Source organism: Prionailurus viverrinus, chromosome C1 (genome assembly GCF_022837055.1).
Source record: "Prionailurus viverrinus isolate Anna chromosome C1, UM_Priviv_1.0, whole genome shotgun sequence".
NCBI lineage: Eukaryota > Metazoa > Chordata > Mammalia > Carnivora > Felidae > Prionailurus > Prionailurus viverrinus.
The window spans coordinates 149441872-149461022 of NC_062568.1; the positions used below are offsets into that span (position 1 = coordinate 149441872).

The 19151-nt window shown below is 34.7% G+C and overlaps 1 protein-coding gene across 8 annotated transcripts in view; it reads left to right on the top strand.

Moving 5' to 3' along the window:
- ZZZ3 (zinc finger ZZ-type containing 3) overlaps positions 1-19151 on the top strand; it is a 107612-nt gene that overhangs the window by 86052 nt on the left and 2409 nt on the right. For 6 of the 8 annotated variants that reach the window (XM_047871631.1, XM_047871632.1, XM_047871634.1 and 3 more), the window contains 9 exons: positions 1606-1753; positions 1838-1953; positions 2634-2705; positions 3762-3863; positions 4516-4611; positions 7257-7409; positions 12976-13110; positions 16355-16455; positions 16757-18043. In XM_047871631.1, coding sequence (XP_047727587.1) covers positions 1606-1753; positions 1838-1953; positions 2634-2705; positions 3762-3863; positions 4516-4611; positions 7257-7409; positions 12976-13110; positions 16355-16455; positions 16757-16901 — 1068 coding nt within the window. In that variant the 3' untranslated portion in view covers positions 16902-18043. Of the gene's footprint in view, positions 1-1605; positions 1754-1837; positions 1954-2633; positions 2706-3761; positions 3864-4515; positions 4612-7256; positions 7410-12975; positions 13111-16354; positions 16456-16756; positions 18044-19151 lie in introns of those variants that run through there. The other 2 variants (XM_047871636.1, XM_047871637.1) reach the window with 2 other exon arrangements.

Here is a 19151-nt window from a genome sequence, read left to right on the forward strand (position 1 = left end):
GGACCAAATTACTTCACACAAAGCCTGTTTTATAATAAAGTGTTGAATATCTCATGTAATTTATTGAATACTATACTGAAGATTAAAAAGAGGATGGTTATATGGGAACAGAATGGTTGTCAGTGTATTGATTTTTTTACCCTCGTGATCCTGTGGCTAACTGGGAGCTGCGGCTCACTGCCACTGCCCAGCAGCACAAGAGAGTATTGTACTACTTATTGCCACCCTGGGAAAAGATCAAAATTCAAAGCACAGTTTCTATTGCATACGTCACTTTTACACCATTGTAAAGTGAAAAAATCCTAAGTTGAACCATCGTAAGTTGGGGACCATCTATACCTAATTTACCTATTTCTTTAGATTTACCATGCTATAAGTTGTTGACATGTATATGTTTGTTTTAATGGACATTCAGAAACTCCTAATTGAAATAGAGGAAACTTGTGGTATATGTTGTTGTATAGAATGCAGAGAACATTTATGGCTTGTTAGCTTCCTTCAATATTACTGTCACTATTTTAAAAGACACTCTAATTTTGCAAAAGTTGAACCTTAGACTAATGTGTACTATTATGATGATGGTGATAATGTAATATAAATAAAATAAAAATTATGAATTCTGTGTCAAACAGTTAAACTGGATTTTTCTTTTCAGTTTCATAGTTTTTGAGCTGATTTTTTCTCAGCATTTTACTATGGAAAATGTTAAGTACACAGACAAATTGGAAGTATTATATAGTTAACATACACATATTCACCCCTAGATTCTATAATTAACATTTTACTGTATTTGCTTTATCATGTATGTATCTATCAATCTTTCATCATTCCATCTTATAGCAAGAATGCATTTTAAAGTTGCAGACATGAACACTTCACACCAAGTTACTTTAGAATGCGTATTATTAACTAAAATTAATTTTTAAAACATTTTTAAGGTGAAATTTCTATATAGTGAAATTCACAAATTCTAATTGTACCATTCTGTGAGTTCTGGCAAAAAAAACATGCATATATGTAACCAAAATCCCTATCAAAAGATACTGATTATAATCTGTTTTTAGTAATTATGACAACTAATGACTTCTATAAAGGTGGTTGGTTAAGTAACTGAATTAATTCCAAGTAGAATGAAGGTGTAGCTGTGATTCTCAAGGTGTCATAATTTTTTGTATATGTGATGAGAGTTATATTATTGTGAAAATAATTCATTGTTTTATGAATAAGTCATGAACACGGGAGTACATTTAAAATGAATTCCATGTGTCAAGTTTCATCTGTTGCAATCAAAACATTTCATATGCTGTTCTTAGAGATAAAATCCTTTCTTGGCTTTGTTATTTATGTTTAAAGTGTGTTAGTGATAAAGTACAGTATGTCTATGTAGTTCAGCTTTTGGAGCTGTATCTAAAAATAGTGCTTATATCATTAAATTCATTCTTCCTTACCAGCTATCATTTTTACTATTTAATGTTTATATTATCTTTAACTTTATTGGCTGTTGGATTCAAACAGTGAATAGAAGTGCCCAGTTGATGATAATTTAGATTTGGAGTCCTCTGAAAGTTTCAGTTAAATTTAAACTGTCACGTTTTTTCCCCCCAGGCTGATATAGGGCTTCCATATCCACAGAGAGTTGTTCAATTGCCTGAGATTGTATGGGACCAATATACCAATAGCCTTGGGAACTTTGAAAGAGAATTTAAAAATCGTAAAAGACATACTAGGAGAGTAAAGCTAGTTTTTGATAAAGGTAAGAAATTACATGTTAAGAATTTACATAGAGAACTATCTGGCGGTCTTGCTTTAATAATCCTATACATGGTCTTCTTTTTAGTAGGTTTACCTGCTAGACCAAAAAGTCCTTTAGATCCTAAGAAGGATGGAGAGTCCCTTTCATATTCTATGTTGCCTTTGAGTGATGGTCCAGAAGGCTCAAACAGTCGTCCTCAGGTAAACAGTATGAAGTGTTGGAGTAGGAAGATTTGAGTTATAGATAAAATATGTTAACATTTCCTGATTTGTATTCTTAAAATTTAGGCAGTGTTTCACTGAAGATAGTGGGAACATGAACTTCGAAGTTAAGAGAAACCTGGGTTGGAATCCCAGCTGTATTGCTTACCAGCGGTGGAACATCAAATGTTATTTATATTAAAGCCTCCAAGCTGCAGTTTCCTTTTATATAAAAAGGGGTTAATATTACTTGTGTTGTAGAGTTGTGTGAGGAATAAATGAATAGTACATGTAACATGCTTAGTACACTGTGTGACATGTACTGTTTATTCTAAAAATAAGAGGTCTTTGTGTGTAAGTGTAATGTAACCAGGATTTGAGTCCTGGCCTTGCCACTAGTATTTAGATGAACCTTGATTGACATGTGGGTTCAGAATGGAAATGTAATATTTCCTTTTCTTTAAAATGAAGTTGTCATCTATATCACAGGATTGCTAGGAGTATAAAACCAAAGGAAATAAAGGAATGTGAAAACATTCTCTAAACAATAAAAAATTATACATTATAAATTTACTAAAATATTTTGAAATTAATAAAAAAATTCCACAATATGTGTATTATTTGGCTATATCAAATGGTAGTCTTTGTTATTTTTGACAAAAGCCTTGTTTTATATGCAGATGATAAGAGGACGCCTTTGTGATGATACCAAACCTGAAACATTTAACCAACTGTGGACTGTTGAGGAACAGGTAATAGATATTTCTGAATTGTGTAGGTTAAAAAAAAGGTTCAGATTAGACTCAGTATTATGAGTAAAGTATATATTGTTGTGTGTGATCCCTCTTAACCAAAAATTCAAAATATTAAACTTCATTCTGTATACTTTTTTTTTTTTTTTTTTTTTTTTTTTTTTGGCCCACTTCAAGAATTTTGGATTTTGAGAACGTATGAATTCCTATTTGGAGATGATTTTTAAATTGGGAATCTTGGTTGTGGGAAGTAGATTGAAAAAGATAGTGAAATGGGTGGGTTAAAGTTTCTGTAATGCAGCTTTGGGAGAGAGGAAAAACCTGGGGCCAAGTAAAACAGTGCCTCAAAGTGAATTCTTGTTTTTGTTATGAAGGGGAGCTGACAAAGCCACACCAGAGTGTTCTGTTACATTTTGACATACGGCTAGGAGGCTAGGACTGTTCATGGATAAGGTTTGAGACACATCTCTCTTTCATATGAGGATTAACTCCTAAGCTATAATAAAGTTAGCAGTTTTCGAAAAGCTTTAGGAAACCTTTATTTCAAGCATCCAGTTTATTCTTCATCTTTAGCACTGTGTGACAATTTAGGGGATAGCTCAGAATTTAAAAATCAAATATTTGAGTGGAAGACCACACAAAGGAGGGAAAAGTTTAAGTTTCTGTCTAAATCCAAATGAATTTAGATATTTTTGTTAAATCTATATGGGGCAAGTCTAAACATAGTCTAGCAAGAAAAGGTGGTGAGTGGAAATCATTAAAATGCATAAAGTGTTATTAATTAATTTAAAAAAATTTTGGTGCTGTGTTTTTACTTAAGTGACTAGAGAATCTTTAAGTTCTTCCATAGGTTTATGCTCTAATCTCATTTTTCCTAGTAAAGCTTAAATTCCTTACTAGAAATTTTTCCCGCATCAAGGATTTCTAGTGACCTAACCCGCAGAGTTGTGGGGGGTGTATTATAGTTTAAAAGGAAGTGTGAATGTATTTATTCATTTATGTAAATGTATTTATTTATGAAACTCAGTATTAAACTTGGTCTTGGATTTGTCTTAGAAAAAGCTTGAACAGCTACTCCTGAAATACCCTCCTGAAGAAGTAGAATCTCGACGCTGGCAGAAGATTGCAGATGAACTGGGCAATAGGACAGCAAAGCAGGTAATTGAGGAGATGGCTGCATATTGCTGGCCTGTTTTTGATAGTTTTTTTAATGAAGGATAATGCATTTGGCATAAAATTTGCCACATCATTTTTAAGCTACACAGTGCTATAGTATGTGATTTTTTTTGTTATGTTTTGTTTTTAGCATTGTATATTTTGTGTTGATTTCTTCAGAAACAACTTGAGATGATTCTGCTTCAGATCATTACTAAAAAATAAGAATATAATGTATTTAGTGTCTCTTGAATGTTTAGTGAGTGCACCAAGTTGTGTACTTAGTTAGGCTGTGCTAATAGATGTGTGACATACTTAGTAAATATCTCTGATTGTCTTTCTAAAAAAATATATAGCAGTTTTCTTCTTTGCATTACCATTGATATTAATAGATGTGTTTTTAATGCAGTGTTCACAAGTTGAAAATATGCGTTTAGCTTTGGAGTCCAACAAATTTCCTGTATTTTAATGATTTTTTGTCTAGATTTTAACATATAAATGCGTTTGGTGGCAGTTTAAAATTATATCTAAATTTATGATAAATTTTAGATTGTTAGCATTCGTTAAGATAACACAGGTATATTTTAATTTTTAAGAACTATTCACATAATGCATGTCTTGTAATTTTGTTAAATGGCTTATTATATTTTCTTAGGTTGCCAGCCGAGTGCAGAAGTATTTCATAAAACTAACTAAAGCTGGCATTCCAGTCCCAGGCAGAACACCAAACTTATATATGTACTCCAAAAAGGTAAAAAAGAAAATAGAGAAAGTAAACTTTAGATCTTTGATTAAACTTATCAAAGAACTGCTATGTAAAAGTGTATACATTTATCAGAACAAAGTTGTTTTATTTTTAAAATCTGACTTACTCTAAGCATTTTGTTATATTGGGGATGGACACAGGGTAGGTTTCCATTATTGCTGCTCAGTGAAATTGAATGATCTTTATATTTGTTATTTTGTTAGGAGTAGGTTAGTTTATGTGAATGGGTGCTACTTGGAAGATTTAGATTGAGGGTATATCAGAAAGGCCTTTGTGATGTTACAAATTTTAGAATGTTTGACTTTTTAATAAACATAATCAATTTCTGTTTTTAGATATGCTATGTAAATCCAAAAATAGAAATGTTTATTAAAATATATTATTTCTCACTACAGTTCTAGAAGTGTGGGTAGTGTTATCACTTTCACTTTACTGATAATAATATTAATAGCTAGTTTTTACTCTTCTTACTGGAAGCTGAGGACCAGGTGCTGTTGTACAGTCTTTTTATAGATGAGAAAACTAGGCCTTGAGTGCCTGGCCGATGCCATTGGTAGAGCATGTGACTCTAGATCTCAGGGTTGTGAGTTTGAGACCCATGTTGGGTGTAGAGATTACTTAAAAATACAATTGTAAAAATAAATAAAAAACTAGGCCTTAAAGTAAATTGAGTCAGTTGTCTAGTCATATAGCTAATAAGTCTGAGAACGACTGATCCTCTGATTCTGATCCCAGCCCTTTTCCCACTATTCTGTTCTATTCTGTACAGTAAAAAAGCTGTCGTTCCTCTCCTACATAAACCATTGCATCAAACTGTAGACGGTTTTTTGCTTTAATTGCAAAAAATAAAGCACATAATTGGCCTCTTTCATTTCCTTAGTAAATCATCCTGTTATTTGCCCTCTACCACTACTGCCTTCCTTCACATAAGAAGCTAAGAGTATATCTAATGCTGTTAGTTTCCTTATTGAAGCTGTTTTACATAGTTTTACATTAAGAATATTGTCTGTACAGCTCCATGTTTTACAAGTTTTGTTTTTTGTCTTGTTACCAAGTTTTGGAAGCTCATTTTAACTTTTCAGTTGATTTAAATAATTTGGATTCCCTCCTCTCCCCCACCTCCCCCGTATAGCATTACTTATATCACATATAGAGTTCATCCTATACCTTTGGAATGTTGGAACCTTGATAAGCAGTTTTCAGTTTAATAGCTCTAATTTTTATGATTAATTTCCAAATTAACTTTAGATGTGTTGGGTACCTTATATTTTCACAGCTAAGACTAGTAATGGTAACAAAAGGAATACTAAAGAAACCTGAACGTATTCCCTCCTGAATGCACTGAACTCTAAGTTAATTAACATTTTGACTGTTGACTGTAGAGATCTAGCCCAGCCATAGACGCAATGATTCCTTGCCACGGTTGGAGTTTAAATCTTGAAACAGATGAAGTGATGGTTCTGCCTGTAGCTGAGGTTATTCTTTGTGGCTCTACTGTTTATGAAGAGAGGAAGTCTACATAGTGGTTTGAGAGTGAGGGCTTTGGACCCACACAGGCCCAGTTTGTAATCTTGGTGTTACCACTGTCTAGTTGTAACACCCTGAACAAGAACCTTAACCTCCATCTTTATTTTATTTTTTTTTTTTTATTTTTTATTTTTTAAATTTTTTTACGTTTATTTATTTTTGAGACAGAGAGAGACAGAGCATGAAGCGGGGAGAGTCAGAGAGAGAGGGAGACACAGACTCTGAAACAGGCTCCAGGCTCTGAGCTGTCAGCACAGAGCCCGATGCGGGGCTTGAACTCACGGACCGCGAGATCATGACCTGAGCCGAAGTCGGACGCTTAACCGACTGAGCCACCCAGGCGCCCCTTAACCTCCATCTTTAAATTAGAGGTGATAATAACTACTTCATAGTAACGTTGTGAGGGTTAAATGACATTGACAAACAGTAAGCAATCAATCAGTGTTAGTAGTTTTAGACATTAATCATGTTGTGGAAAATTTTTTTACTTGATCATGTTATATCTGGCTTAGGCTACTTCATCCTCTCGGATCTTCTATACAATGACTGTAAGAGGAGTTCAGCATTTGAATGTCAAGAGTATGGTCAATGTTGGAGATACAAATATAAGCTAGATAGCATGTGAGCCATTATACTGTTTTTGGAGTATCCCCCCCCCCGCCCCTACATTTTTTTTGTAAATCTGGTTGTGCTTTAAAAATGCAGATAATAGGGGCGCCTGGGTGGCGCAGTCGGTTAAGCGTCCGACTTCAGCCAGGTCATGATCCCGTGGTCCGTGAGTTCGAGCCCCGCGTCAGGCTCTGGGCTGATGGCTCAGAGCCTGGAGCCTGCTTCCGATTCTGTGTCTCCCTCTCTCTCTGCCCCTCCCCCGTTCATGCTCTGTCTCTTTCTGTCCCAAAAAATAAATAAACGTTGAAAAAAAAAAAAATTAAAAAAAAAAATGCAGATAATATAGAAAAAACAACCACATAAGCATGTACTGAAAGGTAGAGCCAGGATGCTTTTAACAGATAGACATGGAGGAAGTAATAGTGTATTTTAGTATCTTTGATTCTTTTAATGATTTTCCAATGTCCAAATTAAAAATTTGTTTTCTCGCTTAGTCTTCCACAAGCAGACGACAGCACCCCCTTAATAAGCATCTCTTTAAACCTTCCACTTTCATGACTTCCCATGAACCACCAGTGTATATGGATGAAGATGATGACCGATCCTGTTTTCATAGCCACATGAACACTGCTATTGAAGAGGCATCAGTAAGTTATCTATTTATATAAAAATATATATACCTGTGTATTTATCTAGGTATCATACAGATCAGGTTACAGAATGAGAACACCAGAATTTTTAAATTATTCCTATCCTTCAGAGAATGTTGGTTTCTTTTAATTAACAAGTGAAATTTATGGGCTTTTAAAAAAACAATATATTGTTAAATCGTTATATATTAATATATATCATATATATTAACACATAATAAAAATAAAAGAAATTTTAACATGCAAAATAGAGTAGTATAATGAATTCTATATAACATATGTAGTATATTAATAAAAGAAATTTCTAAAACACATATAAAAATAGAGTAGTATAATGAACCTACATGTACTTATTACCCAGCTTCAATAGTTATCAGTTTGTTGTAATCTTATTTTGATTTATACTTCTTACCCACCTCAGCTCCATCCTGGATTATTTTGGGGCAAGTCCTAGACATTACAGAGTATTATTATCATGTTTATAAACAGGTAATCCTTTACACAAATATACACTCAGTTCACATTTCCCCCAATCATAAATTACAATAGATTTCCTCCTTTCCTCCATCCCCACCCCCTTTTTCCTCTTCATAGAACTTTTTTTGCTGAAAAACTGGGTCATTAGAATTTACCACTGTGTGTGTTTTGTTTGCTTCTCTCTGGTGTTACTCTGTTTTTCTGCTCCCTGAATTTTCTGTAAATTGATAGTGGGTCTAGATAATTGTTATCACTTACTCTGTTTTTCTGCTACCTGCATTTTCTGTAAATCAATAGTAGATCTAGATAATTGACCAGATTCAGATTTGTTAGGGTGGGCAGGACTTACTTCATGTGTACTTTCATCAGTCTGGTGGTCTTTTCTGGTTTTTTTTTTGACATAGTAGCCATTGATCATTGCCTGGATTCATTAATTCACTAGATGTTACAAAACAGTGATATTCCCTCAATTCTTCTTTACTTATTTGATAGACTATTCTATAAAGTAACCCTCTCCATCAACTGTTTGTTTCCCCCTAAGGTACATATGGAAGAGGCAGTATAACTGCTTGATTCTTCGTTTATTTTCTTATGTTTCAGTACATTGATATTATTGACTTTATTAGTGTTCAGATTGGCCCATTGGTCAGTTGTAACTTATTCAGGTTGGATTTTGGGATCTTTGAACAAGATTCTAGTAGTTTTTGATAGCTTCTTCATTACCTGTTCTGACAAGGAAATTCTAGGATTGTCTTGTATTTTTCCTCTTCAGACCTAGAATTAGTCCTGCTTTCTTTTATTAGGAAATTGTGGAGATGATAGCCTGACTGTAGGGATCCTACTTGATGCTGGCTTGATCATTGTTTCTAGGTCTATTTAATGGATAGAGCTGGGAAATAGGTTATATTATTGTTTAAAAATAATGGGGCACCAGTATGGCTAAGTTGATTAAGCGTCTGACTCTTGATCTTGGCTCAGGTCATGATCTCACAGTACATGAGTTCAAACTCCACATTGGGCTGTACACTGGCAGTGTGAAGCCTGTCTCTCCTTCTCTCTGCCCCTCCCCTACTAGTGCTCTGTTGCACGCATGCGCTCTCTCTTTATCTCTCAAAATAAAAACAAACTTTTGAAGAAAAATAAAAAAATAAAAAACCTCAGGGGCACCTGGGTGGCTCAGTCGGTTAAGTGTCTGACTTTGGCTCAGGTCATGGTCTCACAGTTTGTGAGTTCTAGCCTCCACATCAGGCTCTCTGCTGTTAGCACTGAGCACTGCTGATACTGTGTCCCCCTGACCCCCATCTGTCCCCTGCTTGTGCTCTATCTCTCTCAAAAATAAACATTAAAAAAAAAGACATCGTAAGTTTATATTTTTTAATTTCGGATTCAATTTAAGGACTTTGGGGATTTTACTTCTCCTTATTGATCTTAAATATGTATCTTCTTTCTCCCATGCTGAGAATCCTAGATATCAGTGACATTGACATAATACTCACTTTCTTTGTCTCATAGTGCTCACAGTAGTCTCAGAATATAATAATACTAACCTTACCATCAGCAGTATGATTACTGGAAACAGATTTTTTGACAGTTCTTTCTTCTTTTCTTTTTTTTTTTTTTGCCTTGGGATATATGCCACTGCAGAACTAAAGTCAAATCCTCTTCAAGTAATTCCTCTTGGTGTTATTGACTGCACACTAATTTAGATCAATTTATTTTATTTTCCTTTCCATCCATAGACATTTCTTTTTATTGCTGTTAATATTTTTATTTTACATCCTGAAATTCATTTCCTCAGTAACTAACATGATTCTGGTTCTTTACTTAAAGGATTACCTTATATCTTTCTTAATACTCTGATTATTTATAATAATTGGCAAAGGAGATTTTAATGAAAGGTCAGCAAGTAAAAGTAAGTCTCTTTTTTGTTCTGTTTTTAGATGAGCCAAATACCGAGTGTATAATTTGGTATGAAACTACCATAAAATGATTGTATTCTTCACAAATTTTTCTTTTTAAAATAGCTAATATCTGCTGTGTCTTAAGTTTGTACTTTGTTAATATTAGAATTATTCATTTGAAAAATATTGATTCTACATTTTATATATCAGGCCCTGCTAGAGGTCAGCTGCATTGTTGTGCACAAAATATTTATGATCTTTGCTCTTACAAATCTTAGTCTTGTGGGAGGAGATAAATGTGTAATCACATCAATAAATTACAGATTTTAAAAAGTGCTTCAAAAACAACTGATTATAATTATTTAAGAAGTACTTTATTTAGATTTGGAGTTTAAGTAGAAGAACTCTAAAGAAGTGGTAGTCAAGGTGACATGTGAAGGAGGAACAAAATTTAGCCAGATGAGGAGTAGATTAATATATGTAATAGATTGAATTTGATTTAACTTTTGTTTGGTTGATTTTATTTATTTATTTTTAAATGAGCACCAGTTCAAATCATTCTGAATTTTGAAATAGCTGTTCAGATATTTATAAAACTACTAGTGGTAAAATTTATAGATTTCAAGTTCTTTTTTTAGGAAATCAACATCTAAAGAAACCATATGATTACATGTATGTACTTCCGTAGTTTTAAAATCTGTACACCATTTTAGCCTCATTTGGAATTAGTCATAGGATCTCCTCTTTAAGTAAAGTTTAAAAATGATTTTAACAAGGAAATCTGTTTATGAGGATTTAAAAAATTTTTTTAATTGTGATAAATACATATGTTCATATTTTTGTGACCCAATCTCCAGAACTCTTTACTTCTTAGAAAACTGACACTCAGAACCGTTAAACAGTATCTCCCATTGCCTTCTCCTTCCAGCCCCTGGCAACTCCCTCCTACTTTATCTTTATGAATTTGGCTACTCTGGGTGCCTCATTTAAGTGGAATCCTGCAGGTTCTGTCCTTTTGTGACTGCCTTTCATCACTTGCCATAATGTATTCAAGATTCATCTACCTTGTAACATGTGTCACTCTTTCCTTCCTTTTTAAGGCTGAATAATATTTCATGGTATGTGTATACCACATTTTATCTATTCATCTGTCATTGGACACTTGGTTTGCTTTCACTTTGTGGCTATTGTGAATAATGCTGCTATGAACATAGATGTACAAATTCCTGTTCGAGTCCCTGCATTCAGTTTTTTTGGGTGTAGACCCAGAAATGGAATTGGTAGATCCATATGTTAATTCTACATTTACTTTTTTGAGGAACCGCCATACTATTTTCTATAGTGGCTGCAACATGTTACATACTCCCCAACAATGCACTTGGGTTTCAGTTTCTCTATATCCTTGTCAACACTTGTTATTTTCTGTTTTGTTTTGTTTTGTTTTGTTTTGTTTTGTTTTGTTTTGTTTTCTTTTGATAGTAGCCATCCTAATTGTGTGGTGATTTAACTTTACTTAGTCTTGTTGGCCAAATTTAATAGTATCCTTAGACTTAAAATGCAAATTAAAAAATTTGGCATAGTTTCTACTCTTTGTATTTGCTTAAAATATCTGAATTTAATAAATTTCACTATAAAATTCCTTATCACATTATTTAACTAGTTAAGTCACATTGTATTTATTAGTGTTAGATATTTATTACATTACTTAATGTCATTTTCAGTGCTGATATAGAAAGACAGTAGCTGTAATTTAACACTTTAGTTGACAGGAACTTGAAATGAGTGAAAGATGGTGGGAGATAAGGTAAGTGAAGCATGAGATTATAAACAATCTTTTATTCAGCTGAAAACTTTGGACTTGACTCTGTAGACAGTTAGGAAGTCATTGGGAGATTTTAAATCATGGTGGAGCTGGAGGAAGGAGTGATACTATAGAGGACCAATTTGAAAAATTTAAGAAAGTGTTAAGTAGTGACCAATTTTGTTGGATTAAATATGACAGTGAAAAATTAAGGGTAGCTCTTAGATTTAGGCCTTAGGCTGCTGAGTGTATAAGGAGTTACTAAATATTCAGACAAATCTGGGTTCAAATCACCTGACTCCATAACTGATTAATTATGTGACCTTGGGTAAATGTTATTTTTATAGACACCGGTTTCCTTGACATAAAATAAACATTGTAGTTAATAATACCTAATATGAGAGCAAGAGGAATGGGAGGGGTAGGAGTTATCTGGACCAGGATTGATAGACTATGGATGGGGTCAGTGAATTGGAGATGCTTTCAGGAGCATTGTAGATGTTAGTGACCATGGGATCATGAGGTCATGAAGGAAAGAAATGGATCATTGATGGCAGAGCACAAATAAATTGGGAGAATAGGTAGGAAGCAGTTAGTGATTCATCTGTCAACTTCAGCTTCATGTATTTCTATAGTTGTAGTATTCATTTTTTATAGTCTTGTAAATGATCATCTTCGTAATTTAGTTTATCCCCTTGGATAAGACAGGAATGTCCTGCCTTGATTATTGGGAGTATACAGAGCAGAAAGTGGTTTGCTCTTTGTTAAGAAAATGTGATATTTACTTGAGAAAGCATAAAAAATCTTTTAGAGAAGAGGAGCTTCCTGCAGATGAGGTAGAAGTAGATTATAAAGAGTATCACAAGGAGCCATGAATGTGTTGGGATAGGGTTGAGTCTGCATTAGTGTATGACAGAGGTAGGAATCATCCCCTGGTACTTTGTACAGTTCAGTATTACTGTTGCATTAAGAAGCCCTCCAAAAGTGTTAGTCTAAAATATTGCTAATAGCAACACTAATTTTCTGTCAGCCCTATAAGGTAAAGTATCTTAAAAGTGAAAAATATTTTATTAGTAGAAAAATATTCTGTGTCCGTATTTCTTACTGTTCTTTTTTTTTTTTTTTATTTTTTCATGTTTATTTGTTTTTGGGAGAGAGAGATAGAGCGTGAGCAGGGGAGGGGCAGAGAGAGAGGGAGACACAGAATCCAAAGCAGGCTCCAGGCTCTGAGCTGTTAGCACAGAGCCCGACATGGGGGCCAACCCACAAATTACGAGATCATGACCCAAGCTGAAGTCGGATGTTCAACCAACTGAGCCACCCAGGCACCCCCTGTTAGTTCATTTTGATTATCAGACATTTTTGTTTTCTGTTTTATTATTAGGATGAAGAAAGTATTCCTATTATGTATAGGAATTTACCTGAATATAAGGAACTATTACAGTTTAAAAAGTTAAAGAAGCAGAAACTCCAGCAGATGCAAGCTGAAAGTGGATTTGTACAACATGTGGGCTTCAAGGTAAATTCTGCTATTCATTTAATTTTTGGAAGGGTGATAAGAGAGATTTAAAGTAGTTTCTGCAGCTTTAAATTCCAGACTTCCCAGCATACAGATAAAAGTAAGTTTAGCTCTAGTCCTATTCATTTATATAAAGTAGTGTGTTACAGTTTCTGATCTCAGTAGGTTTATGATTCTATGGGAAGAAGACAAACATACAGGTATCTATATTTTGAGGTAAAATATGAGGTGTTTTTGTCTAGCTATTTTTCTTTCTTATTCTCAGTTTTACTGAGATATAACTGACAAAAATTGTGTATATTTAAAGTGTACAAAATATTAAGGTGTAAAAACATCACCTCACATAGTTACCTTTTTCGTGTGTGTGTGTGTGTGTGTGTGTGTGTGTGTGTGTGTGTGGTGAGAAAACTTAAGTGTACTCTCTTAGCAAATTTCAAGTATACAGTACCATATTATTAATCCCATGCTGTCCATTAGACCTCCAGAACTGATTTCTCTTACAATTGAAAATTTGTATCCTTAGACTAACATCTCCTCATTTCTCCACCTCGCAGCCCCTGGCAACCACTGTTCTACCCTCTGCTTCTGAGTTTGAGTTTTTCATTTCATTCATAAGTGAGATTATATGGCACTTGTTAACTTCTGTGGCTTATTTTACTTAGGATAATGTCCTCCACTTTCTCATCCATGTTATCACAAATGGAGGATTTCTTTTTGTTTTAGGGCTGAATAATATTCCTGTGTGTGTGTGTGTGTGTGTGTGTGTGTGTGTGTTTCACATTTTCTTTATCCTTTCATCCATTGGAGCTGTTGCTCTTGTTCATAGATGAGAAATTTCTTTTCACCGTTCAGGCTACTAGAAATATATCCATTCAGTCCACAAAATTTTGAAATACCCATTATGTTCCAGGCACTTTGCTTAACTGCTAGGGATTCATTAGTAAACAAGATGGACTCGGTTTCTGTCCTTATTCTGTTTTCGTCTCATAAGGAATTTAGAGAAGTTAAATTAGTAAACATAGTTGACTATGGCTAGAGAACATATCAGAGAGTAGTGCTGCTATTAAGGTGCCTTTGAGATTTACTGAGGAGTTTAAACTTTCCTTAATGAGGTTGGGGAACCATTGAAGAATCTTAAGTAGACAGTAACATGAAATTTGCATTTCAGAAAAATCATTCCAGTTACTTACACTATTAGTATAGATAACCTTGGAGAAGGCAGTGGGTTTAGAGTGGATAATCTCTGACAGCTGTATTGTTAAATTTTGTAAACAGTAATGTGTTCATGTATGTTATTTATGTAGTTGAAAAAAAATAGGTGAAGGAGAAAAAGATAATTCTGGACTTAGTATGGAGAATGGAAAGAAGAAAGCAAAGCTAGAGGCAGGGTGACTGGTTAGAAATTCTTTTGGTAATTTAGACCAAAGATGAGAATGTCTGAGGTTTGATTGGTGGCTATGGAAATTGAGAGAGATTGACAAGTTTGAGAACCTTTGGACTTTAGAATTGGCTGTACTTGGTGAGATTGGAGGAAGTAAAACTGAGACCATGAGATATAGATTTGCTGGTAGTGGTATACATAAAAATACTGATGCGTGCTGTGACTGATAAACAGAAACTTAAAATTATACCTCTCATTCTCTAGTATGGCCATTAGCCATACTGTATTAAATGATTTTTCCTCTTGATCTTTCCATGACCTTGCTTCTCCATTAGAAATTTTCCTAATTGGTATCTCTGGCCTTTCAAGAGGAAACTCTCCACTTCTCAAAATTTGCCCTAAGACCCAGCTGTGGCTTGTTTACTAACCTGTCGGTCACTCTAGTTGGTCTGATGATCAAAGAAACTAGAAATGAGATTTATTTCCAAAATTGTCCCGGAGACACTGAGGGCTACCACAATGCCACCACACTAAGAAGGAGGTAGATCTGCCTTTTCTTTGTTATGGGCATTAGTAATTAGGCTTCTTCAGGCTTTGAAGAATAATTCAGTAAGATAAAAGTTTAGAGAGGATTTTGTGTTCTCTTGGGTTTGGTAATGATAGCTTGTTAAGTAGTTCTGTTATACAGTTTTAACTATGGTATTAAGTCAGTGGTTCTCAATCACGGTCATTATACATTGGTCTGAGGTACCTTTAAATAGTTATTGGGGCACCTGAGTGGCTCACTTAAGCGTCCAATACTTGACTTTGGCCCAGGTCATGATCTCACTGTTCGTGGGATTGAGCCCCCTTTGGGCCCTCCTGAGAGCAGGATACCAGGTTGGGTTTCTCTCTCTGCCTCTTCCTCACACTGTCTCTCTCTCTCTCTCTGTCTCTCTCAAAATAAATAAATAAACTTAAAAAATAAATAGTTATTAACACTCAAATGTCTAAATTTGCAAATGGTTTACTTGAAATTTTATTTACTTTTTAAAAGGAGTTTATTTTGGAGCAACAAGCAAGCATGAATGGGGGAGGGGCAGAGAGGGAGAGAGAATCTTTTTTTTTTTTTAAATGTTTATTTCTGAGACAGAGACAGAGCACGAGTGGGGGAGGGGCAGAGAGAGAGGGAGACACAGAATCTGAATCAGGCTCCAGGCTCTGAGTTGTCAGCACAGAGCCTGAGATGGGGCTCGAACTCACAAACCGTGAGATCATGACCTGAGCCAAAGTCGGTCGCTCAACCGACTGAGTCACCTAGGCATCCTGAGAGAGAATCTTAAGTAGGCTCCATGCTGTCAGCTCAGAGTCTGACGCAGGGCTCCATCCCACGAACCGTGAGATCCCGACCTGAGCTGAAATCAAGAGTCAGACGCTTAATTGGCTGAGCCACCTAGGCACCCCCTACTTAAAATGTTAAAAAGTCAATTAAAGTAGTAAGTAACACTTACCATGATGAGCATTGAGTAAGTAATGTATAGAATTGTTGAATCACTATATTGTACACCTGAAACTAATAGAACACTGTATCTTTACTGGAATTAAAATTAAAAAAAATTTTTTTAAAAGTAAAGTGGAACATATTGAAGGTCATCCCTTGGTTATTATAATGTACCTGTCACTCACCTGCACATTCATCTTGAATGAATGAAATTTGTGCTAGTTTGCTAGAAATTATATCTAATTTACAACCATTTTCATGTTATATTACTGTCTAGTTCCTTGGGGAGAGAGATGTTTTTGTGCACATCCTTTGTTTCCCAGCAGGAAAAAAAGGTTTTGGAAAAATGTAGCTTAATATTTTTCTCTCTGAAACTTTTCTAGTGCGATAACTGTGGCATAGAACCTATCCAGGGTGTTCGGTGGCACTGCCAGGATTGTCCTCCAGAAATGTCTTTGGATTTCTGTGATTCTTGTTCAGACTGGTAAGTGTTTTCTTCATATTAGGTCTTCAGTTTTGACAAGTAAAGAGCTTTTCAGCCACTAGTGAATTTGATTTCCAAACTACTTAGAAAATGACCACATTTAGTGGGTTAAGCTTTGTTGTAGGCAGTTAAGAAATTTTCTTTAATTATACCACATCTCAAGTAAATTTCCGTTAGAGATTTTGGTGGATTAAAGAAGTGGAACTGTGAGGAAGTTTTATAATATCTACTCCAAAATGCATCCAGTGCCGTGCATTGATGTGTCTGTGTGTGTGTGTTTGTGTGTGTGTTTTCTTTGCAGCCTACATGAAACAGATATTCACAAGGAAGATCACCAATTAGAACCTGTTTATAGGTCAGAGACATTCTTAGACAGAGACTACTGTGTGTCCCAGGGCACCAGTTATAATTACCTTGACCCAAACTACTTTCCAGCAAACAGATGACATGGAAGAGAACATCGTATACTAGTCCTCTTCAACACATAGCAATGGTATCATTGTGAATTATGTGCACAGTTTGGAAAGATTCTCTGCTTTCCCTGAAATGACACTCACAGCATGACAGCTTCCTGAGTGTTCTTGTCAAGTCCAGCTCTGCACCGTTGTGGCTCTAGATCACTGTTCAGCAGCCGAGCATTCCTGGTGAGCAAAGGGTTTCCCTGGTGAATTTCTCACCACCACCTTAAAGCCTTTTAGGTGGTGATATTAAATGGGTGAGATGGAAACGAGAGCACACATTAAAGAGAGTAAATTCCAAAGGTTTCAAAGAACTCGGTCATAAATAGGATAATGAGAAGACAAAGTATTTATATTAAAACAGTTTAGTAGCTTTCAGTTTTGTGAAAATAGTTTTCGGCACAGAAGCTGACTTCTTAGACAAAGTTTTAACCAATGATGGTGTTTGCTTCTAGGATAAACACTTTAAAAGAACTCACTGTCCCAGTGGTGGCCACTGATGGCCTTTAGTAAATCGGAGCTGCTTAACCATATTGATGTCTAATTTCTTTTAACCACAATGAACTGTCCTTATTACCAACAGCGAAGCACTACAGGAGGCACTGTGGCATTGCTTCCTTGACCAGCTCATGGTGTGTGAATGTTATAAAATTGTCGCTCAGATATATTTTTTAAATGTAATGTTATATAAGATGATCATGTGATGTGTACAAACTATGGTGAAAAGTGCCAGTGGTAGTAACTGTGTAAAGTCTCTAATTCACAACATTAATTCCTTTAAAATACACAGCCTTCTGCCTCTGTATTTGGAGTTGTCAGTGCAACTCATCAAAGAAAACTGCCTAATATAAAAATCATATATATGGTAATAATTTCCCTCTTTTGTAGTCTGCACAAGATCCATAAAAGATTGTATTTTTATTACTATTTAAACAAGTGATTAAATTTAGTCTGCGCAGTGAGCAAGAGTTCACATGCATTCTTTTATACTGCTGGATTTTGTTGTGCATCATTTAAAACATTTTGTATGTTTCTTCTTATCTGTGTATACAGTATGTTCTTGAATAATGTTCATTTGTCAGGAGAACTGTGAGAAATAAACTATGTGGATACTGTCTGTTTATATTATAGAATGCTTGTTGTGACTTCCTTTTTGGTTAGATTTTGGATTTGTTTTACTAGTGTTAAAACAAACAAAAAATTTTTTTTAGGGGGTTGCTTTACCTTTCTGTCCTTGAAAAAGAGTAAGGACTATATAGTATTATGGAAATGAACTTGAGAAGCTCTGAGAGAAGATGGTAATCTTTTCACTCAGTGTGTGCTGAGACACTAATTAAACTAGGTTACAAAAAGAACACACACCATGGTTAAAAAGGCTATTATTAATGTCCAGATGTGAAAACTATACTTGGGCTGAAAAATTTTACTCTTAATTCTTTTAGATGAAAGTAAGCCTCTTCACATGTTTAATTTAAACAGATGGTTTTTGAAAATCACTCTATTCACTGGCAATTATTATTGACTATTGGAAGAGATCACATAAGTATTCTAAGATTAAGTATTATACTCACCTAGTTTTTGGACTAAGTCCCCTGTTTTTTCCGATTTTAAGTCAAGGGAACGTTATTTAATACTCCTTCAATATGTTGTAGGGTACTAAAATCATACCTTGAATTTTTTTAACTGAGAAAAGTAATGTTATTTTAAGTACAGAACTATGAGAATTTTAAAGTAATATATTGACTAAAGATTACTGATGTTGATAAAATATATTGCATCAGGAAGAACAGGAAGTGGACTTGAGCTTTACTTCTTACCCTGGAATCAGTATTTGGGGGGAAGAAGAAGGAGTTGTTAACGTTTGGGCATTTTGATATTAAATGTTAACTGATATATGCTAGGAAATCTGCCTTCTTGCAGCAAGACAGCAGCACTTGGTAGTAACTTCTGTTTTTGTATAGAAATAATACTGATTATTGGGGGAGGACCATTCAGGTTTATTCAAAAATCCCATAAAGTATGCTTTGGAAGAGGGCTGTGTGTGATACAATTCTGATGTAAACAATACACAAAATAAATCCACTTAACTGTATTTTTCAAGAGCAAAGATTTTGAGAACTTTGAGTGGCAAAGAGGATTATTTTCTGCTTGAGTGAAGATGTGTTAATTTTGCATTTTTCACCTCCAGGCAAGTAGTCCTCCTGGCTTAAAAAGGCCCTATATGGTAATAGTAGCAGC